Below are 26,264 nucleotides of genomic sequence, written 5' to 3' on the forward strand. Positions count from 1 at the left end.
ATTTCTTTTTATTTATTTTTTTCTTAATTTCCTTTATATACATCTAGGGCGTGTTTGTTTGCCCTCCTTAGCCCTCACTGGATTGGACTAGACTAACATCTAGTCCAATTCTGTGTTTGTTAGCAGCAGGGATTAGCATTAGTGGGACTAGGAGGGACTCGCGTTCACTAAAGTCTTCGCTAAAGGGTCTTAGCGAGGCCCTCCAAAAACAGCCGGACTGCTAAGACCAGTTTCGTTCGGCCCTCTAATCGTCTCCGAGCTTCGTCGATCTTGCCCTTTCTGCTTTCAGACCTATGGATCTCATCCTTCACACATCAACAGAAACAGCAGTAGAAGATCGATGATTACGTCATCAAATCGATCTCGCCCTTCTGTGGAGGCGATGCTGCAGATTGATGGGTTGTTTCAGAGGAATCGATCGACGGCGGGGACTCAGACTCAGGCGACGCTGAGGATTGATGGGTTGTTTTAGATGAATCGGTCTCGCACTACAGCTGCAAGACGGCGATCTCGCACTGCAAAATCAGGACAGTGATAAAAAAAATCCCTTGAAAATTTTGCGTCTTGCAGTAAAAATAGTTTTGAAGGATATGAAATTTTGCAGAAAAAAAGATGGAGAAACGAAGAGAATGTGACAGGGTCAAAGAGGGAGAAATGCAGACAAGTTTCTAGGGAGAGGGAGAGTACTTAAGAAAATGAAAAATGTTGCATAATAATAAAATATTAATAAGTATGTATTAAAATATGAATAAATATGTATTAAATAATGTAATATTAAAGTTTGATATTATTTTGATTTTTAGTCCGGCGTTGAACCAAACGCTTCACTAATTCAGTCCAGTTTAGTCTAGTCTAAGCCAGTCCAGCTTAGTCCTTGCAGCTAATCCAGTCCGAGATAGTCTGGTGCAACAAACGCACCCCTATATATTAAACATAGAACAATATTTGGCTACTCAAAATATAAGTAGGAGTTCATACTCAAAAGTAAGGTCTAAAATATCGATATTATCCCGATATTTTTATCAAAATTTCCTTATTTTTGGACTACCGATATTTCTGATATCATCGATATTTTAAACATTGATAGGAACTCTATGTGGTACTAAGTCACTTATGTATCTTACCATACAATGTATAAAATGTAAAATATTGTACTAATTCATTATATATAAATGATTATGGTGTGTTTAAATTTCTTTCATTAATTACTACATATTTTCTACACTCACAATGTTTGTCAGCTCGCTATATAATCAACTTAAATCAGTTAAATCCATTATGCAATGCATTTCCTTCCAATTTTTTGTGATAAACTAATAAATAATTGACTAAATAAATATCCTGCAAAGTTTCAATAAAACTTTCCAAGTTTTTCTTACAATTTCCGTGTTTTTTATTCAATTTTTATTGATATCGATAATATCCCGATATTTTCATTGAAATTTTCGTGTTTTTGGACTACCGATATTTCCAATATCATCGATATTTTAGACCTTGCTCAAAAGTGTTCGTTGTCGATTCCTAGAACTTTGTGTATATGATCAGAACTGTTCATATTATAAATCACTACATAAAAATTATCTTTGTAAAAAAAAATCAAGTAAAACTAAGATCGTTTAGTTATTGAACTGTATAAAACAGATGAACAGAATTGATAAGAGCATTACAAACAGTCCATGGATTTGCTACAATAGATGAACTAAACGACCTTAGTTTTAATTCATTTTTTTGTAGAAATGATATTTACAAAGTGATTCATAATATAAACGATTCTAATCATAAGTACAAAGCTCTGTGATTCGAATACGAAGAGTTTTGAGTAAGAGTTCCTGCTCTTATGAACAATGTTTGGCTACTTAAAAATAAGTAGGAACTCCTACTCAAAACTCTTAGTGCTTAATCACAGAGCTTTGTGCTTATCATCAGAACTGTTCATACTATGAATCACAATGTAAAGATCATCTCTGCAAAAAATAAATTAAAACTAAGGTCGTTTAGTCAATCTATTGTAGCAAATACATAGACGGTTCGTAAAACCAATGGCGTTCATTTGTTTTTAAACAGTTTGATGACTAAATGATTTTAGTTTTAATTGATTTTTTGTAAAAACGATCTTTATAGGACGATTTATACTATGTACGTTCTGATTACAAACATGAAATTCTATAAATTGACAACGAACAATTTTAAGAAATTTTGAATAGGAGTTTCTACTCATATTTGAGTAACCAAATATTGTTTTATATGTATAACGAAAGTCCAATATTTATGAAACAAAACATAAAATCTTGTCAGAAATTTCAATCAAAGAAAAAGGACTTTCTTTCACTAAAATATTACGTAGTTTTACTACAAAAATCAATAATTGTATCAAGTGCCTCCTCAAACCAGGAAAAGGATCCTGCCTGCGAGGATCCTTTTCCTAGGGATCCTAGTGATCTTGCAATCGTGTCCATTCATCATACATCGTACAGTAAGAAATCATTTAAAATTTAAAATATAAATATAAATATAAATAGTACCTAACGAAAATTAACTGCACGATGTATGATGAACAGACACAATTGCAGGATCCCTAGAAAAAGGATCTAGCAATGATCATTTTTCCTATTAGATTTTGTGCTAAAAAATATTAGTCAAGGATTTAAAGAAAATCCCCCTTTCTGGGTTGCCTTACTTTGATCCTTAATGTATTTTCATTCCAAGTTATTAGTTCTCAAATTTTTTAAAATGTGTTTAATAAGGACAAAATGACGAGAGTACACTATGCTCAGCACAGTCACGATTAAAAGTTGTTAAGTGTGTTTAAAAGTGATATACTTGGACCACTTAGGGGTGGTTTGGGAGTGAGGTACTTAAAAAAAAAGCATCCATGAAAAAAAGCTGTGAGGATTTTAGGTGTTTGGTAAACAAAAAAAAGGGCTTATTTTGGAAGCTGCTGTGAGAATAATCTAAAATCAAAGGAAAAAGCTGAAGCTGCTATTTGCAGCTTTGGAAAACTGGCTTTTTTTCAAAGCACACAGAGCTACAATACTCCTTTAATGAAAAGACCCACTATCAGACTGTTTTTTTTTTCAAAAGCACTTTTACAAAAAAGTTTACCAAACACTCTGCTGATTTATTTCACAGCCGCTTATTCTCACAGCACAGCCGCTTATTCTCACAGCAGCTTTTTTTCAAAGCACATCAATACCAAACCAGCCCTTAATATTAGGCTTTTTAGCCAAAAAGTTCATGAGATTTGCATAATATATCACTTTGGCCCCTGAGATTTGAAACTAATATAAATGGTTCTTGAGATTGCCTACCATCAATCATTTTGGTCATTCCGTGCAAAATTATGTTAAATAATGATCAAAATGACAAATATGCCCTCAATTTAATAAACAGTAGGCTAAAATGATTTGACAAAAATTAAGGATATTTTGGTCATTCTATTTGTAATTTAATGGAGATTTTTCAAGGAATGACCAAAATGATTGATGGTGAACAAACTCAATGACCAATTCTATTGATTTCAAATCTTAGGGACCAAAGTGAGGAGTTATGCAAATCTCAGGAACCATTTTGGTTAAAAAGCCTTAATGTTATGGTTTAGTGGTATTCCTCTTCACTTGTAAATGAGAAGTTTTAGGTTCGATTATCGCTAATGAGGAATTTAAACCACATTATTATGGCTAATCCAGTGTGAGATTTTGCCTACTCCCCCACACTGATACTAGTTGGCTTGAATTTTGAGGAAACTCCACATTTCATCAACCTATCAATTGCTCATATTAGCAACCAAATTGTATTAATTGGTGTTGAGCTCTTCTGAAGTAAATTGGTTGCAAAATCATGAATTGTTATTGAGCTCTTTTTTTTTTCTTCTTAAGATTATGATTTTAAAGAGACGGAAAATAGGGAACTGGAAAAAGGAGGAAATGAAATGGAAGGGCGTAATCATGGTATAAAATATAGATGATATCGGAAATATCGGTAGTCTAAAAACATGGAAATTTCAATGGAAATATCGGGATATTATTGATATCGATAAAAATTGAATAAAAACCATGGAAATTGTAAGAAAAACTTGGAAATTTTTATTAAAACTTTGGAGAATGTTTATTTAGTCAATTATCTATTAGTTTATCAAAAAAAAATTAGAAGTAAATGTCTTACATGATGGATTTAACTGATTTAAGTTGATTATATAGCAAGCTGACAAACACTGTGAGTGTAGAAAATATGTAGTAATTAATGAAAAAAAGATTAAACACACCATAATCATTTATATATAATGATTTACTACAATATTTTACACTTTATACATTGCATGGTAAGATACATGAGTGATTTAGTACCACATAAAGTTCCTATGAGGTTCAAATTTTTCACTATCTTCATCATCTCTATGTGTAGAGTAAGTTTATTGTGAAGAGTATTCATCAAATGATAAATCCCCGAAATACTTTTGCATGTAATTGTTAACATGTCACTCATATAAATATAAATATTTTAGCATATTACCACTAAAGCATAAGTGATATATCGTGGTTAAGGTGCTGGAGGAATAAAATGGGAGGGGTTCAATCCCCTTTGTGTTTTTTTTCCTCCCTTTTTTTCTTCTTTTTCCTTTTTTTTTCCTTCCTTTATATGGATATGTTCCGAAATATCCGTGATTCGAAAAAACCAAAACATCCTCGATATTTCGTCGATATTATCGATATTTCAGACTATGCCCATAATCCCTTTTTTTCTTCTTTTTCCTTTTTTTTTCCTTCCTTTATATGGATATGTTCCGAAATATCCGTGATTCGAAAAAACCAAAACATCCTCGATATTTCGTCGATATTATCGATATTTCAGACTATGCCCATAATAATAATATTTGCACAGCATACTTACATCGTGGCTTTGCTTTCTTCTTTAGATCTACTCCAACTTTCGAGTAAAACTCATATTTTAGTTTTTAAATCTACCCTAATCTTGATATACTGCCGTACCCATCATTTCTCTACTACCTTTCTTCCTTCTTCACGTGGGATGTACCTCCCTCATTTTCTATTATTTCTTTCCTTTCCCCCTTTCACTTCGGCACTTTCGCTCACCTTTTTATTTTTTTTGGGTTCTGAAGGTTCTGGTCATTCCTCTCTTCTCTGCATGGAAAATGGAAGTGTATGGAGATGTGTTTGAATGTATGGATGAAATGGAATGGAGCTCACGGCAAGGGACTTGTGTTTGTGAATGAAGCTTTTTTTTTTTATGGATCAAGAATTTCCTTAGGAAGGGGAATGGTGGATGTATTTATAGGCTAAGGAGAGGACCACTTCAATTCCTTGCATATGCAGTTTGTATGGGTGTATGATGTCCATGTTTCCCTTTACATTTGCACACACATGACCTCCATTATTTCAGCCACAAAACAAACACATTTTCTGCCATGTTTCTCCTTTACATTTACACACATGTTCTTCATCATTTCAGCCACAAATCAACCCATTTTCTGCCCATATGTGTGTGTTTCCTTTGCCCATGTGTGTGTGTTTCCTTTGTCCATGTGTGTGTGTTTTTCCTTTGCATTTGCACACACATGTTCTTCATTATTTCAGCCAACAATCCACCCATTTTCTACCCATGCCAAGTCCTCCATGTCGTGCCTTTCTTGTTGTGTGTGTGTTGTCCATGTGGAGTGTGTGTATGCCCTCAAACCTGTGTAGTTTGCATGTGTGTAGCTGTCCATGTTTCTCTTTTGCATGTGCCATGCCTTCTCTTTCTAGCTGTGCATTTCCACTTGCTCCAAAGCCAAATGAGTGCAATCATAACCCCATTTGTTGTTGAGTGTTGATGACAAAGCAAAACACAAAACAAGTGCCTTTACTTTCTCATTTTATTAGCCAAATCTGCTTAGCCCTTTTCTGAACCTTTCAGTGTTAAAATGTCCATAACTTCTTCTAGAAAAATGATATTAACAATCCGTAAATTGCTCCAGAAATAGACATCCGTAGCTTTCCAAGCATATAAGGCTCATTCTCTTATTCATTCTGAGCTGTTCGTAACATGCTTCCAAAGTCAGCTAATCTGAACATGCAGTTTTGACGAATTTGTTACTTAATATCTCACTTGTGCTACTTTTCTTTTCTTTGCTTGATAAATCACACAAAACACAAAAACATAGTAAATAGCTCAAAAATATAAGGAACTAACTAAGAAAAGACAAGTGAATTTTATGTAAAAAATATATAAATATGAGCTTATCAACAGGGTCTAGGAACAGAGCCCGATTTCCCTTTTGTTTTTTTTTTCCCGATTTTGTTGGGGTTTAAGAAACCCTAATTTGCTTCTAATTTGATTTTATACTTTTGACTCACATTTTTCACATGGCAAATATAATTGCGCAATGCATGAAACAAATGTATATATATTGACAATTATATAAACGTATACAATAATACAATATATATATATCCTAAGGAAAATATAAACGTAGGGGGTTCATGCATCATGGGAAATGTTTTCATACTTCATGGTCGTTTCAAATATCTTCCTTTATTTTAAGCGTACCTGATTGGCAGAAAACAAATAAAAGCCTTTGAATTTGTAAAAGATCCTTATCGGAAAGCTGGAATTGCATCTCCAATGCGTTGTATCACGTTCAACACAAAAAAAATAATTGAATCAATAGCATGTAGATCAATTCAATAAAATAATTAATTAATCATAAAAAGAATGATTAAAACGTAATACTCCCCTAATTGAATATCAAACTTTTGTTAGCGCAGCATCAAGAGCATGCTGATAACATGTTGTAGGCATAATTTATTGAACAATTATGGCCAGAGAGATGTGTAATTGTGGGTATGTGTTATTCCACCCCATTGTGCCTTTATTTATAGTAGTAGAGAAAGTTAATTCCTTACCCTTTTCGGATTACAATTGACTGCAACAAGTTGATCTTAGTAAAATATGAGAAAATACCATTTGGTTTGCTGTTTATCACAATTGTTTCTGAAAATTTAAAACAAAAAATAACTTACATGACACCACTATAGCTGGTGTGCTAATTAGTATAACGCTACGTAGATACAAATTTACATATATCTTTATGTTACAAGTACAAAAATCACAATACTAATGTAATGTAACGGTGGGATATGAGTTCTTGAAACCTTGTATGTAGTTCTGCTTTAAGCGCATAAGCTTACACTGACAGCCAAACACACCATAAGCGTCTCTCACTCTGTTGTGTGCAACTTAAAACCCAACAGTACTCTGAACTCCGCAGACAAACAACACCAATGGAGGAAGAACCAAAGCCAGCCGAGTCCACAGCCACCGAAATCCTCCCAATCCCTCCGAGCTCCGCCGAAGTCCTCCCTCCACAGGCTCCTCCGTCTTCTCTTCCTCCCAAGTCCAAGAAGAGACCTCTTGAAAACGATGCTCATTTCTCCAACTCATCCACCCTCTACAAGATTCGCGCCGTCCTCAAAGAGGTCCGCCCTCATTTTCTCGAGGTACAGTTGAAAACCCATATTCCAAAATTTGCATTTTGATGAGAATTTCTTGAAATTTTGAAGATTTTTGTGATTTGGGTTTTCCTTTTATTGTTTTTATTTTTTATTTTTTATTTTTTATCAGAGGGTTTTCTTTTTATTGAATTGTGGATTTTGGGTTTGTTTGGATTCATAATTTGCATGTCTTTAACATTTCTAAAGACTTCATTTTTCTTAAAATATTAAATAAATGTATAATCTTTGTAACTGTGCTGCCTTGTACTTACATTTTAGGTAGGGATGGATTGGTATGGGATACCAAACCAAAACTTTAGTCCCGATTCTCAAATCGAAATTTTTGGTATTCCCAATTTCAAGACCGATCCTAAACCAAAATTTCGGGAATTCCAATTTTCAGGAATCCTGAAATGGTTTCGGTATTTTGGGACAATCGGGAAGTCCGAAATATTTTTGGACTTTTGGTGATTCTGTATTCCCAATTCCCATAGTAGTTGTATTTTCATTGAAATAATCAGGTACATACTTTAAACATTACTGTGCTTCTTGTTTTCCTTCGTTTCGTGATTGTTCTTCCATTACTAGTTTCAACTTCATACTCCCGATGAGTTACCTGACATGAAGTTGAGGAGGTAGAAGGAATAATGCATGAATTGATCAAACGATATCAGTAGGCAAGATTAAACTCTTAAACAACCACCAGTGCAACCGCAGATAAGTTTTATATGATATTTTCTTTTTTAGTACTGAGATGCATTTATAAGTTTATAACCTATAAAACAGAGTTGTTTTACCATTTAAGAATACACTAGAAGGCAAACCTATTACAGAAGTTATATACCTTTCTGTGATTATGTGGAATACTCATTATACTTCCGGTGTTTATGTTCTCTACTTTCTTCAACACCTTTAACACTGGTGTTTGTGTTACTTCCAGGAAATGTGACTCCTATCAATGAAATAGAATGACACATAACACATATCATAATCCTTCATATCTTTATGTTGCAGGGATGAAAAATAAAGTAACATGATTTTTTCATTATTGTGCCAACATGATTTATATATATTATTATCTCTGTGTGTGTATATATATAAAATAATTAAAAATATATATTTCGGTTCGGTATGGGAATACCGAAATATTGGGAAGACAATCCCGATTCCCATACCGAAATTTCGGTATTTTTTCGGGATAGCATACCGAAAATTTTGGGAAAATCGGTTTGGGATCGGTATTTTTTTGGTTTGGTTAGGGATTTTTGGGAATTTTTTCCACCCCTAATTTTAGGTGCCCTTAGTAGCTCTGCATTTAAAAATTGTGTAAATAACGTTTTTGATGGAAATGGCTGTTAGTAATGAATCTAATGATTGAGTTGTTTAATATTTTCGGTGCAGAATTGTAATATTTGAACTATTAGTAATCATTTTTGGGATAAGGTGAAGAATGAAGGCAAGTGATTTATGCTTTCAAGTGAATTGAGGTGTTTCTAATTTGTATTAAGTGAAGCTGTCAAAATGAGTGTTTATGTGCTACATTTCAGATAGTGTTCGATTATCTGAGGCTGCAGACCAAGTGTAATGTGTTGAATGCATGCTATATCGTTATGTAATCTGTATGCCAATGTAATCACTTGGTTTGCAGATTTCGTCTATCAAGGTTGTCAATGTAATCACTCTCAGTCAATTTCTCTAAATCCTGCTGTTTTGAACTGCTTCGTTTGTTTGCTACATTATATGAAGTATGCATGGAGTAACTTCTTTTTTTTGTCATCTTGAAGGTCCTCGGGACCCCTGACTTTCGAACGTGCAAGTCATCTGAAGAAATTCAAGAATGTAAGCTCATTAAGATTTTGTTTCCATCTTTTCACAGACAAATAGTTATCCCTTGAGTTGTATGCTAAAGCTGAGCTGATTTGTTAATCTTAAAATAAGTGGTTTATCAATGCGGTGGTTATGATGACATCCGACATTCATTCGTGTGCTTGGTTTATTAATCTTTGTGTAAATGATTATATCGAGTTTCACCCTTGAAACCCAGTCTGTGATAGTTTTATTGGTGGCAGCCTAATCCTAGAATACTATTAGTGGCGTTCGGTTGGCCTTTTGCTTTCTTTACGAGCAGATATCTATCTCACTCATCTTCTTATATTGACGCATGGTTTTGTCCTTAGTTTCTTGAGCACCATATCTTCCTTTGCTCCAGTTTTTGGATTCCTTTGGACACTTTAGAGTTCAAGGCTTTGTATGATGGTGCCAATTGCATGAGATGTTGCTTAATGATCATGAGATGTGCTAATTATCGCTTTGTTGCAAATTTCAGACGTTAAACTTCTGATGGAACTATGCAAACAGATGACGGCAGAAACAGTTCCGGCAACAAGAAGTAAGAATGTGCCAGGTGAAAAGCCCCAAGATACAAGGGCTTTTGCAAAGCCATCAGAAAATAAGTTTCCAACAGGTGTATCCGCTGAAAAGCAGCGGGCTGAAGATGGTCAGACTCAAGGGACATATATTGTTGGTGGGTCTGCGTTCGGCTGGAATTTCATTACCTTTGTAGGCGAAGAACCAGTCTACTACGGAATAACAAAGGAGTCATTTCGAGCTAATGGCAGCAAAGAAACAGTTCAGACTATGGAATAACAAAGGAGTCATTTTGAGTTAAAGGCAGCTAGAAACAGTTATGTAATCCTACCATTAGCATATTGACTGGGTGCTGGCAAAAACTTTTAATCCAACCCCGTGGTCCCCATCATAGAGAAGAAAGGGGGATTTGATGGATGGTTTGATCAATTCAAAAGGATGTAATGTTTTCATTAGAATGGGTTATTCAGCATGATTCTTCAAAAAGGATCAGTGGACATATTGTAACATTGCGATCGGTTTAGTATGTGATATTTTCGATGAATTTCTTTGGAAGAAATTGGAAAAAAAATGGATGGTGACGGGCTGTCTGAGAAGTATCTTCGCTGGAGATACGATACTATTATCTTGCCATCAGAGACGTGATCTGCAAGGACATCAACTTAAAACAGTTGCAGGGTGTCAAGCACGCATGCGGGCTCAGGTGCAAACCTAGACCAAGGTTAGCCTTCTGCTGCCATGTTTCTTTCCATTGCAGCTCCAGTTGCAGAAGAGTCTATTAACAATCAACAATGAGCCCCAAAATTTGGATATTCCTCTCTCTAAACATATGCTTTTGCACAAGGGTGATTCTGTGGACTCCCGACTATGAAGACAAATTCTTAGTTGTTCATAAACCATTCTTGGGTGCCCAACGACAATTCTCGAGTGCCCATTGAATCACCCCTTTAGCAAGCAAAGCAACTAGACACAGTCAGTCTCATTCAAAATCTGACAAATGTCCCTAATTCAAGCCATTTGTTGCCCCAACATACGTGGGTGTAGCCAAGTTGGCTAAAGCAATATGCTCCCCTTGAACATGCCCCCAAAGTCGAATCCCACTCCCCATTGTTTAGATTAGATTAGAATATTGCACGAATTAGAAACGCTAGATGTAGCCCCAAACTCAAGCCCCACGATTATGCACCAAGCACTTGTTCAAATAATATTTATCTTTTTGAACATAACATTCCACCTACTGAAGCATGCGCTGACTGTCTTGCTTTCAAATGGACTAACTTTCATCCCAGGTTCATTGCATTACTTTTGAAAATTGTGGTTTTGATATACAATGAAAACTAATGAAAATGGCTTAAAAACTTTTGAGTTTTTACGATAAGGACAAAATAAAGGGTAAAATGAATAGTATCAAAACAGATTTTTTAATGTAAAAATGTGGTTTTTCGTTAAAGTGAACAGCACAGAAAACTTTTCGTTAAAGTTCCCTATTTTTATAGGTTAGATGGGCTCTCCACTAGGATTTCAATACCTTGGTGCATCGGAAAGTCAATTTATGAATCATGGTGTCTAGTGGAATTATTGTATGGTTAATAATTGATGTACTTATCAAACGTGATTTTCATATTGAATTTGTTAGGCTATGATAATGAGTATATATAACAAATGGTTATATTTTGAGAGGCCAGACAAGCATAAATACAGTTGTTTTGTTGTACGTACATGCTTATTATTAGTTTGGTTGTGGTTCTTGTTTTGATTTATTTTCCCTAAGTTATTGTGTTTCTTGGTCTTAATTTGACGCTAACGAACATGGTTTCAAAGTAACAAAATAACTGATGAACGACTGAAAATGCAGGATTTTATATAATAAATGCAAGCAACTAAAAAAAATAGGATCGGATATTACAACGCAGGTATAAAGGTCGTACCCAGTGCACAAGGCTCCCGCTTTACGCAGGGTCTGGGAGAGGTGAATGTCGGCTAGCCTTACCCCCATTTATGGAGAGGGGGCTCCCAAATCTCGAACCCGAGACCTACCACTCATGGGTGAAAGCACTTGCCATCGCACCAGGTGCGACCTCTAATCTTGTCAAGATTTGGTTTTTAACGAAGATATTGAAAGACCGGTGCTGGGATGTTCTTAGGGTTAATGTATCAAATCTTGATTGAACTATATGTCTGCTTTTCTCTTTGTAGCTTTGATTAATAAGTTTCTGCAAGTTTCTCAAGAAAATTTAATAATAAAATGATAACACTAAGTAAAAGGGGATTAAAGGGACCTAATTAACCCCTCAAAGATAATCTGAATAACATCATTGCAAAAACAAACACGCCCCTAAATCAAGCACAACACTTTCACCAAATCATAACTTCTAATTGCACTCTTCTATCTCCTTCTCCGGCTGAAGGGGAGCATGGCTTGCGAACGGTAGATGCACGAGCTGAAAATATTGAGAAAAACCACAGCATATATTAGTTACAAATTCAAAGACAATTAGACAGACCAAATTCATATTAATCATGATAGCAATGATGCCATATCATCACACTATAGTTATGTGGAAGAGTACTTACAATTTACCCATAAACCATTCTTCATCGCCTAATCAACGCCACCGTCACATAAAGCCAGTCGTATACACAGTTCAAGAGCTTGAAGTATATGTATCTCCATGACTTGATGAACATTAAACTCCCACAAACTCCCCAAAATCCAACAACAAACCCAAGTGCCAAACTCACAAAAAATCCCAGTGTTATAAACCCATCATTGTCTTCAACTTGATCCCTAAACACGGGTGGCTCCTCTGGACTTGTTTCCTCTGGAGAGCACAACTGTTGAAGTGGAATTCCACAAAGTAGAGGATTCCCAGCAAAAGCAGAGGGATCATAGTTTTGGAGCCGAGTCCCCATTGGAATTCTTCCAAACAGGTTGTTGTTTGACAGGTCCAACTTACCAAGGCTAGATATTTGAAAAAGACTTGTTGGAATTGTACCATGTATTTGGTTGTTTGACAAATCAAGCGAATCTAATGACTGCAACTTCCCGATCTCTGGAGTTATTTGACCTGCTAAATTGTTTCTCGACAAGTTTAAAGAAACCAACCCAACAAGATCAGCGATTTCATTAGGAATCTCCCCAGTTAATTGATTGCTCGATAGATGAATACTCTTTACAAGCCCCAAAGTACTTTTGTATTTGGACATTATGCCTTTCCATATCAAGGATGTTTCATCTTCATAAACGCTGCGCCAGGAAAACCTACTGTTGGTACCGCCAAACTCAAGATGGACAGTTAGAATTGAATTTCCTATTTCTGTCAATTTAGTCAAATTGCTGAAGCATTTGGGTATACTTCCAGAGATATTGTTTATCGAGAGATCTAGGATTTGAATCTGTTTTAGATTACATAAGTACAGGGGAATGTTTCCATAAAAGTGATTAGAACGGAGGATAAGGATAGCCAACTTTGGAAGCTCAACCCCTAACCATTCAGGTAACATTCCTGATAAATTATTGTGTCCAACATCAAAGACTACTAGCCTTGTCCAATTCTTTAAGGATGAAGGCAATTCTCCCACAAATCTATTCTTATTCAGCTTCAAATGTATGAATTGAAAATAAAGAGCCCATTGTGGTAGGATTTTTTCCAAAAAGAGCATTGTTACTCAAATCAAGAATGGCTAGATTTGCAAAATTTGTCCAGCAATTAGGAATTTGTATGTGTAAATTGTTGTTTGAGAGATCAAGATAGGTTAAATTACTAACCTTGTCTGGGCACAAGAAAGAAATTAACCCTGAAAACTTATTGTTGGAGAGATCGAGAAACAACACTTTGTAAAGGAATGAAGGGATCGGACCTTCCAATTGGTTCCTACTCAAATTCACATAATGAAAGATGAGGGAAACTCAAATCCTGAGTCAGGTATTATTCCTCTAATTTGGTTGTTGGAGACATCTATATATAAATAATCTTGTTCTGGATAATGAGACAGCCCGTCCCAAAACCAACTTGGAAGGATATCAGAAATTTCAAGAATCTGATAATTTTTTTGAGTTTGAAGCCATTTGGGAAAATGTGGACCCATCTTGCAAGAGCCCAATGCTATGTAATCCAATTGGAAAGGAGGAACCCAATTAGAGTTGAAGCTTAAAGCTAGTGAGTTGGAGGACAAATCCAAATGAGTTAATCTGGAGAGATTGGAGAAATGGCTCTCTGAAACCAACCCTTCCAAAGTGTTGTTGTAAAGGAACAATCGTTGCAGATTACATAACCTGGAAAAAGATTTCGGAATCCCTCCTTCAATTTGGTTATCAGAGAGATAAAGATACGCAAGAGAGCTCATGTTTCCTAAAACATGGGGAATCGAACCAGTTAATTGGTTGTAAAAGAGTTTGAGAATAACAAGGTTGGTACTGTAGTTTGACAACCATAAAAATATTGAAGAAGTAAGTTGGTTGGAAGAGAGGTCAACATGAGCAAGAGACTTTGAAGAATTTATGTTAAAAAAAGTACTGGAATGAATAAGAGGAGAAGGAAGACCACATCCAGCCAATGACAAGTTTGTAAGTTTAGGGAGCATATTAATTGCTTCCAGCCAGTCATAAGAATTACTGAGATTGCTCCCACTGAGATCCAAATAGGTTAACGATGAAAGGAGAGGGAGCCATGAATTAAGATTTTCAACACTAGCAAAGTCATTGTCGCTGAGATCGAGATATTGCAAGTGGGTAAGGTTTCCAACCTGACTTGATAATCGACCACCAAGAGCTACACGGGGATCAAGTTTGACAACATGGCCGGTATATTTGTCGCAGTAGACTCCTTCCCATATGCAACACTCTTGTTTTTGGGCTTCGCTTCCCCACGAAGAGAGGAGACTGTAATCAACCACAAGGCCTCGTTTGAAAGCAAGGAGTGCTTCCCTTTCTCTCTGTATGCACCTGATCACCTTGGGCACCTTAGCAATATCCCTGTGGCCAACTACTCCAGAAGAAATATTATTGAAATCAAGGGATAGGGAATGGTTGCAACATTGTAACATAATTAACACAGCAAATATTGAAGCATGAAATAGTTTGAAGCACATAATTCCCCCGCCCTGCATCTCAACAACAATGAAGAAGAAAAAGTATTTACGCTCTGTTAACGGAAATTAATTTGGAAGAAGATTGCAACACTGCAAGTGTATATATATACAAATATAAAGTTTCCTTTTACAAATAACTCGAGTGGCCACTTATTCACTTGACTTGACTTGTTACTGCACCTTCTAGCTTCTCCAAGGCCAAGGGATGAAAAGGAAAGTTGGGTAATGAAAAAGAAAGTCGGGTGAAATGGGTTTCGATCAGTCAATATCATTACAACTCCACAAGTGGAAGAAATACATGTGGAGAGTCTGGACGTCTGGAAGAAATACATGGAATCCAACTGGAAAGGAGGAATCCAATCAGAACAATCCACAAGTCTAGACGTGTGGAAGAAACAGGTAAAAGGACAAAATATGTATCTTGCCCACAAGTCCAGACGTGTGGAAGAATCAAGTAAAATGACACAATATGTATTCTTGTCCACAAGTCCATACGTGTGGAAGAAACAAGTAAAAGCGACACAATATGTATTATTGTTAGGTGTGACTTGACTTCACTCCACACAAGTGGCCTGGAATTACTACACAACAATCGTGTTAAAGAGCATCCAAGTATATAAAAAAACTAATACATGATGACTCGTCTCTTCAAAACATTGATAACATCTGCAAAGACTGCATCAACAATCAACACAAATCCGTGTTGAGTGTTTGATCCGTTTATGTTTTAGAAGCCTGTTTTGTACTCGTAATTCACATTATTTGGACCCGGCTAAAAAACACAAAAACCATCTTTCAACCCTTGAGAGAACAAATTCACATTTATTTTCCAAAAGGGTGTGAAAATCTCCTCAAATTTATGTAAAGCAATTAGAAAGGAGGAATCCAATTAGAACCAAAGCTTAAAGTTGGAGGAGAAATCCAGACGTCAATCTGGAGAGTCGCCAGAAATGACATTCTGAAATCCCCCTTCAAATTCGTTAGTTAAATAAAAGAGAGATCTAGATATGCAAGAGAGCTCATGTTTCCAATGACATTGGGAATTAAGCCAGTTAATTAGTTGTCAGAGAGGACAACACGAACAAGAGATTTAGAAGAATTTAAGGTAATTAGAGAAGGAAGACTGCATTCAGCCAATGCCAAGTTCCTAAGACCTGGAGTTTATTAGTTGCTTCCAGCCATTCATAACCATTAATGAGATTGCTCCAAGTCAAGTCCAAACATGTCAAACAAGAAATAAGAGGAAGACATGAATTGAGATTTTCAGCATTCGTAATGTCATTACCTGTAAGATCATAATATGCAACAGTGTTGAGTTTTCCAACCTGACTAGGAAGTTGACCACCAAAAGAAGCATAAGAGAGATTAAGATATCTTAAACTTAAGAGAAGCAATGAAATATGGAATTTGGCTCACAATGAAGTTAATATCCCAAAGGTCCAAATACTTCAAATGCTACAACTCAATCAGTTTTAGGACTCGTCGTCTTACCTCACAAATATCACCAACGAACTTCCAGTCTCCTTTCCGATCAAATGAGTGATAGGAGCATATTTATGCGACTTAGTTAACTTATTTTCTTGCATTTTCATAGCTAGTTTCTACTTATTATAGTGTTTTAATCTATTTTCGTGTGTTTGTAGGTCCAAATAACAAAGTTGGCAAGAAACTGCAATTTGAAGCATTTTGAAGCAGTTTTGGGCATCATATGGATAGCTTATGAGTGGAGCAAGATGGATTGACGAATTTGAAGACCAAAGACGTCTAGGAATGTGCTAAAGAGTTGAAGAAATAAATCCAAGACAAAGAAGATAAGGAATCAGCTCAAAAGGAGATATTATCCAAAACCTTATCCAACCTTATCTTATCCAAACAAACCTTATCTTATCTTATCCTTTCCTAATCTAGCCTTATCTTATCTTATCTTATCCAAATCAGTTTGTGCTCTAATTTCAGCCATTTATAAGGGATAATTATGCATTTAAAATACATATTTCAGATTCTAGAAGCCTTATCCCTATCCTACATTCGTGTCACACCTTAGCCTTTCTAGAAGCCTTTTTTCCTAGTTGTGCCGCACCCTATATCCTTGTTCCTGATGGTTTTTGATGTGTAATCCTTTTTCCCCTTGGTTTCTGCCAAACCCTATCCTTTTCCTCAAGGATTGTGCAATCCTTTTCCCCTTAGAAATTGTGACAAATCCTTCTCCTTGACAGCCTTGTGCCATGGGTTTGCCCTATAAATATAACTCTTCTGCCACATAAATCACCACCACCCCCATATTCATTCTACACCACAATTCACGCCAATTTCTCAGAGATTCATCGAGTAACGCAGCAAGGAAGGAAGAAGGAGCTTTGTGCTGTGGCTTGCAATCCAAGGAGGGTTCGAATCTGCCGTTGGTGTTGCTGGGACGTTCCTGGTTCTTTCTATCTTTAAATTTGTTTCAATTTTGGCTTTAATGTTTAATTCAGTTTCTAAAGACATGTGGAACTAATTTCTTTTTAGTTAGAGGTGAATTCGAAACCATGAGTATATGCTTTATATGAATTGATTACATCCGGTTATTGTTTCTTGAGTCTTGAATGTGATTTGCTTATCTGAGTTATTAAAACTTGTTTATGTATGTTGATTGAGGATGCATACTTAGTTTGCATGCATGAATTTGATGCTAGAGTATAAGGGAGTTTCACCTAATCATTATGAACTTATATTCACAAGTAGTAAAAGTCACTAGTCATGATTGTGTTAAGTAAATCCTAGGCAGAAGTATTATGCTTTTCATAGTTACGAATGTGTCAATGCTTATGATTTTCAAAGAACTTAATGACCTTTGATATGTTTTCTATCATGCTTTTCATAGTTAGTGGACTTGAGAAGGATAATTTGGTTGTGATGCGTATCCCGTCCAATTCAATGAAATAAGGAAAATCTGATGGTTAATTTGTGCTATCACGGTTAACTTAGGGTGTTGTCATTCATGGTTTAAAGAAGTAATAACTGGAAATTGGTTTGTTTGCATATGTCATGTGTGGAGAAGGACCCTCTAACTAGCCTTTCACCCTTTTCAATTCATCAAATTCGTTTTCTTAAAGTGTTTTATGCAAGGTTTTTGTTTTAAGTTTTAAATTCGTAAAAAACAATCCCCCTTTCATTAAGTCTTGTTAGTTAAGTCATAATCTGTTTTCTTTTAATCTTTTGAGTCAAGTTAAGTTTATTTTCGTCAAAATCACTTGTTAGGTCTAGAATTGAGTTTTTTTTATTGTTTGTTGTTGTTTTGAGTGTTTTGAGTCAATTTTGAGTCTATAGAGTCTAATTTAGTGTTTTTAAGTCTTATTTGTGTTGATTAGCATCCCTAGTTAATCTCCGGTCTAGAACAATCCCTCCTAGTTAATCTCCGGTCTAGAACAATCCTTACATGTTTACTACAATTATCAACAATAGGGTTTAATTTGTGTGTCAAGTTAAATTTCACATCAATGAGTCAACTTGATTCACACAATCCCATCCCAATGTAACATGGCTGGTTCGGTTGTTGCAATGGATGCCTAACCATTTGCGAGAATCTTGCTTGTGGGCTTCTCTTCCCCATGGAGAGAGAAGATTGTAGTCATTCACGAGGCCCTGTTTGAAAGCAAGGAGTGCTTCCCTTTCCCTCTCTATGCACCTCATCACCTTGTGGCCAATTACTCATCTTGAAGAAATATACTAAATCATGAAATGAACCCGAAACAGTCTTAAAAGTTCTTTCAGTACCTCAACCAACCTGGGGAAGCTGAAATCACCAAAACTTAAAACCCAGCAAGCAAAAGCTTCACAGCTCACAGAAAATCTATTCGCACCAAAAAACCAGTAAAGCACTTTTTCAGTTGACCCCCAAAAAAAAAAAAACACAAAATCCCTTTAAGCTTCTTATCCAATATTCAAAACCCTTATTTCACATTTTCTATGATCATCTTTATTTTAGGTATTTGGGGAATCCTCCTTAATAGACGAAATAGTCTCGTTAAGCTAATTCCACCCACTTCTTGAATCACATAAAGAGGTTCCTATTGGTCAAAGAAATGAGCAACCACGTGGTTGAAGTCTTATCTTAGCACTTTATCACCTATCTTTGCCAGGGGAGTCCCGTCTTTCCATCCCTTCCTACACCAAATTGCCCATGTGCTGTCATTGCCCACAAAGCTTCACTTTTCTGGGTTTCTTTCACTCTACGTCCTTAAAAACATACCACGAGTCAAGGGTATTAAATTAAGTAACAATAAAATCATTCTCGTATTAATTTACTCCACAATTTTTCTAAATCCCACCGCCAACGGTGTTGGAGTTTATTGGTGAGATTTGAATTGAATTTTGTTGTGTGGATTGATTGGGAATGGGGCCAACGGCCAACACAAGCCGAGACTTTCAATCATTTGCTAACTTTACGACTAATAAGGTGCACCAGGGTACAATTTAGTATTTAATCTTGATTTTTCCTTACTATAAAATAATATTTAAAAATAATAAAAAATAAAAAATAAAAAAAAAAGTTTAGATACAAATCATGAGTGAGCATCTTTGTAAAGGTGGTGAAGATATGAATCTTTTGGACACAAAATGTTGAGACACAAATGCATAAACCCATGAGAATAATGTTTGTCTTCAAGATGAACTGCATGTTAAAAAGAAACCGAAATGAGATTCTTAAACGATTCCACCCCGCCCCTTCTTTTCTCTCCTCCTCTCTTTCCAATATCGCTTGTACGATAAACTTGTTCATAGGATAGTAAAAGTTGTTCAGAACCACGCTAAGTATATGATTAAGATGAATGTGATTTTACCTAAACTATATCAACACGGTGTTCGTTAAGCACCATATATACTCAAATTAAATCTAAACAGAAAAGAACTACATTGTATGGATTTGTTCTACTCAAAACGAAAAATCCCTTACCTACCTTTTTTGGGGATAGTATCCCTACATGTACACAGCCTGCACCTTTGTTTGTACATGAACTGCACCTGCTGCTTCCCTAACAACGACCAGACACTATATAAGAATTGAGAAATGTATTTATACAGAAACGATAACAGAGCAAAAAACACTGAAGCAAAGAGAAACAGGCACAAAACAATGAATAATAGAGCCAAAGGCAGAGTAAAGCTCACCTTGATTGAGAAATTTCGGTCAATGTCATTAGGATCCATTTCGGTCTCTCTGAGATCCCAATCAACATCAGAGTGAAAGCCACTAATTCTTTGACGGATTGGACGCATTTTCAAACTCCAAGTTTATTCCACTTTTAGTTTGGGACACAAAGACCAGCTCTCACTATTGTTTTTCCCCAAATTAAACGTTCAGAATTTTTTTACTCTTGTTAATATATGTTATATAGGACAATACATATAAGTTGCCATCAAAGCTAAGTACGAATGCGTGTGAGAGAGAAGTGAGTGCTAGGTTTGTGAGCATTGACAACCATGACAAGTGAGGGTGGGAGAAGAATGGGATGGATACTGTGTGAGGTTAAGACAGCAAGTTCGAAAAGAAATTGTTAAAACTTAATCAGAATCCTAGTCATTAAAACGATCTAATACAAACAAACAAGCAGCCTTTACGTATGTAACTTGCTTGCAAGCCCATTGGTTACCGGAGTTGCCTCACACAACATATGGCTAAATTCATCCTGTGCCTGTTTTGGAGAGAAGAGCGCGATATATTGTAGAAGCATATGGAGTTTCCATGTGTGAAATGTTTATACTATTATAGTAAGACATTACTCAAATCTAGATAGAAACAAATCATTGTTCGCATATAAATGTATTCATTGTCATTCTTTTTTTAAGCTAACTCCACTCAAAGAACTCTCAATACTTACATAAAACACAAAAAAAAATCCTGCAAAATTTGTGTACGGGCAATCTACTTCTAGAAACAGATTCCCGATACAAAACAAGGAAAAACACAAATGACGATACAAATAACCCCTGCTCTAGACACTTTCTTTCGGTTTTCTATAAAGATTGTTGTAAATGGCAACGACTAGCATACAAATAAGATAAGAATTGCATTCTTACTACTGAGTTCTGACTTTCTTTAACCTGTACATGAGGGACTCAATAGATTTTTGTAAGCTTGTGCTATCTCTCTGTGCCACTTCCTGAGAAGCGAGGTGTAAACTTTGAATCCCGCGACCCAAACTGGCGATTGATGGAGCTGCAGGTAGTGATTCAGCAGCACATTCAATCCCATCTCCATACGCAACCAGACCAGCACAAGTTGCAATACTACATCCAAATGTAGCCCACGGTAGGACACCAATTTTCTGGATATGCCGTTTCCTCATTATTTGATAGAATGCTGTTCTCATGGCTGAAAAGCTAGTCTTCTCTGCAGCAGCTATAACACTATGGGCAGCTGCTCGGATCTTCTCAGCAGAAGCAGTTGCTTTCAGTATAGTTGTTGATTTGACACCTGGAGCTACCACTTTTGAGGGGCCAACAGTTTTACTAAGAGCAAATCCCAATGTCTTATGGGTTTGACTTAGAAAGAGTTTGAGTGAAGCTGGGATTTTAAACGTCACCACTTTCATCAAGGTTGAAGCAGGAACCTTGAGTGTCGCGGCCTTAGAGAGTGAAGATGCTCCTAAAACTGCTGTTGCCCCGGCCCCTACTGCCACCAATGGTTTGTCAGTTAGTAGTCGTTTCCTGTCAGTGTCATTTGACATTTCCCCCTCACCTTCGCAATTATTAACAAGCTCTCCGACCATATCCTTGACCTCTAAAGGGACAGGAGTGTTCCAGTGTTTTCTAAGACCTGCTAAGCCACTAGCATCCACTACTGCCACTATGGTCTTGAACTTCTTTGTTTGGCCACGAAGTGCCTCTACCAGCAGAGCATGTGACTTGTCCTCAACTGGAAGATCAGAAAACTCAACCTTATTTAAATTCGAATCCCTTATTTTATTAAAGGGAAGCCGACCAGCATTATTCAGGGAAATTCTCAGCCCCTCGACTGCAATCCGAAAGGCATAGACTTCAGATATAACACTGGTATCTACAGCTTCACCTCTGTTCACATCATAAAGCATCTTTTGCGCATAAGCTAAAGCCTTTCCCATTGCTGGGAGATCAGAAAAGATATTATGTAGATCCAAAAGAAATGGATAAATCGACTGAGCAAACTGTGGGGCCTCATAATTGGATTGTAGCTGGATTTCTTTAGGCGCCACCTCAGAAACAGAAGTTGATGGATTTAACCTCGATATTGATAAATCAATATATGGGGATAATAACTTAACCATCTGTGACTGTATATCATTGGTTATGTATAGCCTCCTCAAACTCGATGAAGCAACTGAACCCACTTTCTGTGGAACCAAACTACTAACTAAACCTTGGAACTTGCTCAGTGTTTCAAGTTCACCCGGGGTATTCTCCGCACCAGAACTTTTTACAAATGGCAATTCAAGCACCAAGAATGATGATCCAACCTCCTGAGCCACCCTCTTGGCTGCCAAAAAATGTCCATGAAAACCAACCCCAAAAATCTTTTGTAAAACCAAGTTTCCTGCAATATCTTCATACCTCTCCTTATTAACCTTCTCCAAAAAACATCGTTTGAGAACTCCTAACGATGAAGTGGGAAATGAGTAGTCAAAACCATCACTCAAGACACTTTCTTCTGATTGAATTTCAGTCAGAGTTGAATGACCCACCTGGGCAACGACAGCATCAGGTCTAATCTCCCTAATTAGACAATCAGCATCCGATGCTGACCACTGTGATAAACTTTGAGCAGAAAGTATGTATATTACAGACTGAGTTTCAGGCTCCCTTACCGCGTAAACAAATTGTTTCGTGCGTTCAGGTATTCGGAGTTTGTGCACTAACTCATTCGATATTGTCAAGTCATCGGATTTCAGTACTGAAAAGGGCCAAATATTTCGTAGGTTCAAAACAAATGCAAGTGCCATAACAATAGCACTAACCCTTCCTAATTTCGGAGACCGCAATCCTCCTAACTCAACTCAATAAGTAACACTCTAATTCTTTCTTAGCCAAAACTAAGCCGAAAATCTTCAAACTCATAACCCCACGTAGAAAATAACTCCAAATCCTCAGTTCCAAACTGAATTTCCAATTCCCACCTAATTTTCCGAGCATCCAAACAGAGCACACCCAAAAAACCCAAACCACGCAGAATTCAATACGATTCGATATTACCCAGACGAGGGAGTTCAATGAACATTACAGGAACATTTCAATGCGATATCAAAAGAACCCTAAACAGAAAAATCGAAATTATCTCATTAATTACCAGAATCAAAAAGTACTTTTTCCAGAAATCAGAAGTTAATTCGTCCTCCTTATAAGTACCTGATTAATGGGTCGATTTCTGTATCAGAAATTGTATTCCTTCTCTTTGGATGCCAATCATCCGCAACGCCAGGACTTCGGAGATCAGATACTTGCACCTGAGGCAGCTCGGCGTAGCTGAAAACAACAAAAACTGCAGGACCCAGATTCCAAAAACCCGAAACCCAGAAATTAAAATCCTCCCGATTGACCCATATTAACAATCTTTCTTCTGGGTTCTCTACTCTGCGGATTGAGCCAATCCAACATCCCTCTCTAGCTCTGACGGAAGCCCTTGAAATAGCTCAGAACCGTGGGGAGTGAACGAAAGAATCTTGAAGGTTGTGGTATTTTCGTAATATAATTTTACGATTCATGAGTTCACTTACGGCCCAAAACTAAGAATACTTTTTTAGGGCCATGAACTGTACGTTTATTTGGGCCACAAAACAAAGCCCGTAATACGCAACCGCAGATTGACTTGTCAACCGTTAAAGTTTCTAATCCGAACTAAAAAACAAGTGATCATCTACTACAGTAGTGGAGATGAGTGTTGTTCTTACACTACGGCGTGGGTTCAAACCCCGTCAGCTCCCTAATCTAATATCTAATCTAATCAATCTATCATTTGACCCAAAAAAAAAATCGGAACTAAAAAATTTCTAATCTGAAAATTTGAAAAACTATAATAGAAATTGGAATTAATTTATTACAAATTATGTTATAGATAAACGTATATCAAGTTGGACAGTATTCAAAAACTTGTTAATTATATCAAATTCCACATTATATTTCAAGTTTTTTTAATTAACTTTGATTTTGAAAATTATAAATATTGTAATTTAGAAAATTGTGATTGTATTCGATTCAATTCCAAAAATTTTGAATGAAAATTGAATTTTTTTTTTATTTTTAAAATCATCTCCTAATTCCTAAGTAGGATGGATGAGGACTAAAGTGAAGAACCACAAACATTAGCGGGCAAACTTGAAACTGAATTTTTCGTTAAAGTGGGAAGTTGGCCATCTCATCACTCATCCACGGCGCATTTCAAAAGTAAACAAATAAGAACTACCATGGATCACCACTTCAGGTTAACAAGAACAAGCTTTTCTGTGAACCCTTCTGAGAAAAGTTTGGATAATCTTGCAAAACTTCCAATGTCCTTAAAAGAATCCTCTAATGTCCTAGTGGATAGAGTGTTGCGTTTCTACCCATGCGTCTAGAGTTCGAAACTCTTCCCTCCTCTAAATTATTGTAATAGTTTCGAAATCTCCCATTTCGCCCTATTTATAGTGAATAACTTAAAAAATAGGGTAAATAAGCGGTATGTAGCTTGAGTAGTTAAGGACATTTATCTCTACATGACCTACACATGAGGTCCTTTGTTCGATTTCTCCTTCCCTCAGTGTCGCTTCTTGTGATGAAAAATGAATTGAGAAAGGAATCTCATACTTTATACTTGTTTCCAAATGTTCCAAGTGTTCTATTACCATGAAATTACAACTACTAGTAAGGGCATTTTGGAAAGCTTGAACTCGATACGCAAAAGTATGCCCTGATTATTAAGGCAATCAACCATTTACTACGAGATCAAAAAAAAATAAATAAATAAAAAATCAACCATTTACTTTTTCTGTTTATTTTCCATAAGAGTAGGTTCGTATCCCTCTTTCATTTGAACCATTAGAGACCTAACCGAAAATATAAACAAGTAACATAACTAAATTGGGATAAAATAATCCAATCTAATGATTGTTATGAAATGAAAATCTTGTTTGATTTCGGAGAATGTGTCAATCAGAGAAGTTAAACCAATGATTGTTATGAAATGAAATCTTATTTTGTCTGATTTCATAGAAACAAACCAACAAATGAGATTGAGATAAAATAATCAAAACCAACGATTATTATGAAACGAAATCTTATCTTGTCTGATTTCATAGAAACAAACCAACGGATGAGATTGAGATAAGAGAACCTACAACGGTGCATAAGTGATAAAATCTAACTTTGTCAGAAATTGAATATTTGTATGTTAAAAAGTTTATAAATTAAAATTTAAGATAACACGTCAAAAAATCAAGTTTAGAGAAGTTAAGACAATAATAAATTTACCACGTAATCAAATTACTACATAATAAAATATATAGTCCCATATAAATCCATAAAGATATATTAGCCCCTTATTGGGATATATTATTTTTTAATCTCCAAAGATTATTCGAAGCTCTAAATTAGGTTATATCTATCACTTTTCTAACCTCATATAGAGTCCCTAGTTGGGAATGCTCTTATTGTCTAAATATAGACACTAGGTAAAACATTAAAAGGACATGGTTACCAATAAATAGCAAGTACAACTTCCTAGTCAAAACCAACATCTGTTTCATTCTTTAAAATATTACACAAATAATTCTTTTGTTCTATTTGTTTCTTTTTAAATTCAGCAAATATCCACAAGTTATTCTTCAACAACTATAGGTTGAGGGTAGCTCCACCAACCAACATAATCTTTGCCTAGGTCATTATCCCTCTCAAGTATTCCTTCTCTCATTTTGTTTGGCAGAAGGGTTGATGTTCAAGAAAGTAACTTATTATTTTAGAAATTGAACCATCGTATTAATAAATCTAATTACATATCCTTAGGGTAGGAAATTTGAACCTACAAGACATGTAGGATGTGGGAAAATATCAATCTACTTTGAAAAGGAACTGTTTAAAATTCTTATCCAAATCTTTCTTCTACAAACATTTCTTTGGTTGGTGTATTTGATGCGTTGGCGGATATTTTTACTCATGTTCACTGCTAAGCCAATGGTATTTCTCATTGCCTTGTTTGTTACACACTTTATCTTGACAATTTTTGCTCTTGGTTTGAGAAACCTTCTGCCTTTATTCTTGATTTGATATTTGAGGGTTGTAATAAGTAGTTTGTTGGCTTCTCTTTGACTCACGTTTGATGCTTCGTTGTATTAT

General features: G+C 35.9%; 3 protein-coding genes across 4 annotated transcripts; 1 reads left to right on the forward strand and 2 right to left on the reverse strand.

Annotated features, from left to right (window-relative positions):
- The first annotated feature begins 7,123 nt into the window (after positions 1-7,123).
- LOC103425257 (uncharacterized) lies at positions 7,124-10,398 on the forward strand. The gene is made up of 3 exons (XM_029105705.2): positions 7,124-7,493; positions 9,272-9,326; positions 9,814-10,398. The coding sequence occupies exons 1-3, from the start codon at positions 7,278-7,280 to the stop codon at positions 10,131-10,133; spliced, it is 591 nt and encodes a 196-aa protein (XP_028961538.2). The 5' UTR covers positions 7,124-7,277; the 3' UTR covers positions 10,134-10,398.
- Positions 10,399-12,074: 1,676 nt separating this feature from the next.
- Positions 12,075-15,374, reverse strand: LOC103425256 (receptor-like protein EIX2). 2 transcript variants are annotated; one of them, XR_011582775.1, is made up of 2 exons: positions 12,429-15,327; positions 12,075-12,295 (listed from the first exon to the last, which is right to left on the reverse strand). XR_011582775.1 is itself a non-coding variant. In XM_029105704.2 (2 exons), exon 1 carries the CDS (start codon positions 13,515-13,517, stop codon positions 12,450-12,452), a length of 1,068 nt encoding a protein of 355 aa, XP_028961537.2. In that variant the 5' UTR covers positions 13,518-15,374; the 3' UTR covers positions 12,075-12,295; positions 12,429-12,449. The 2 variants fall into 2 exon arrangements, 1 of the variants encoding a protein (XP_028961537.2); XM_029105704.2 differs by having other exon boundaries at positions 12,429-15,374.
- A 5,410-nt stretch (positions 15,375-20,784) lies between these two features.
- LOC103401917 (uncharacterized) lies at positions 20,785-23,616 on the reverse strand. The gene is made up of 2 exons (XM_008340642.4): positions 23,307-23,616; positions 20,785-23,212 (listed from the first exon to the last, which is right to left on the reverse strand). The coding sequence occupies exon 2, from the start codon at positions 22,901-22,903 to the stop codon at positions 21,005-21,007; it is 1,899 nt and encodes a 632-aa protein (XP_008338864.3). The 5' UTR covers positions 22,904-23,212; positions 23,307-23,616; the 3' UTR covers positions 20,785-21,004.
- Between the last annotated feature and the right edge of the window lie 2,648 nt (positions 23,617-26,264).

The sequence above is a fragment of the Malus domestica genome, chromosome 07 (genome assembly GCF_042453785.1).
Source record: "Malus domestica chromosome 07, GDT2T_hap1".
NCBI lineage: Eukaryota > Viridiplantae > Streptophyta > Magnoliopsida > Rosales > Rosaceae > Malus > Malus domestica.

Bases quoted from the DNA above. Each gene is read 5' to 3' on its own strand.
- LOC103401917 (XM_008340642.4), bottom strand. From the start codon at position 22,903: ATGGCACTTGCATTTGTTTTGAACCTACGAAATATTTGGCCCTTTTCA.
- LOC103425257 (XM_029105705.2), top strand. From the start codon at position 7,278: ATGGAGGAAGAACCAAAGCCAGCCGAGTCCACAGCCACCGAAATCCTC. The intron at 7,494-9,271 runs GTACAGTTGAAA...GTCATCTTGAAG, and splicing joins TCCGCCCTCATTTTCTCGAG to GTCCTCGGGACCCCTGACTT. The intron at 9,327-9,813 runs GTAAGCTCATTA...TGCAAATTTCAG, and splicing joins ATCTGAAGAAATTCAAGAAT to ACGTTAAACTTCTGATGGAA.
- LOC103425256 (XM_029105704.2), bottom strand. From the start codon at position 13,517: ATGCTCTTTTTGGAAAAAATCCTACCACAATGGGCTCTTTATTTTCAA.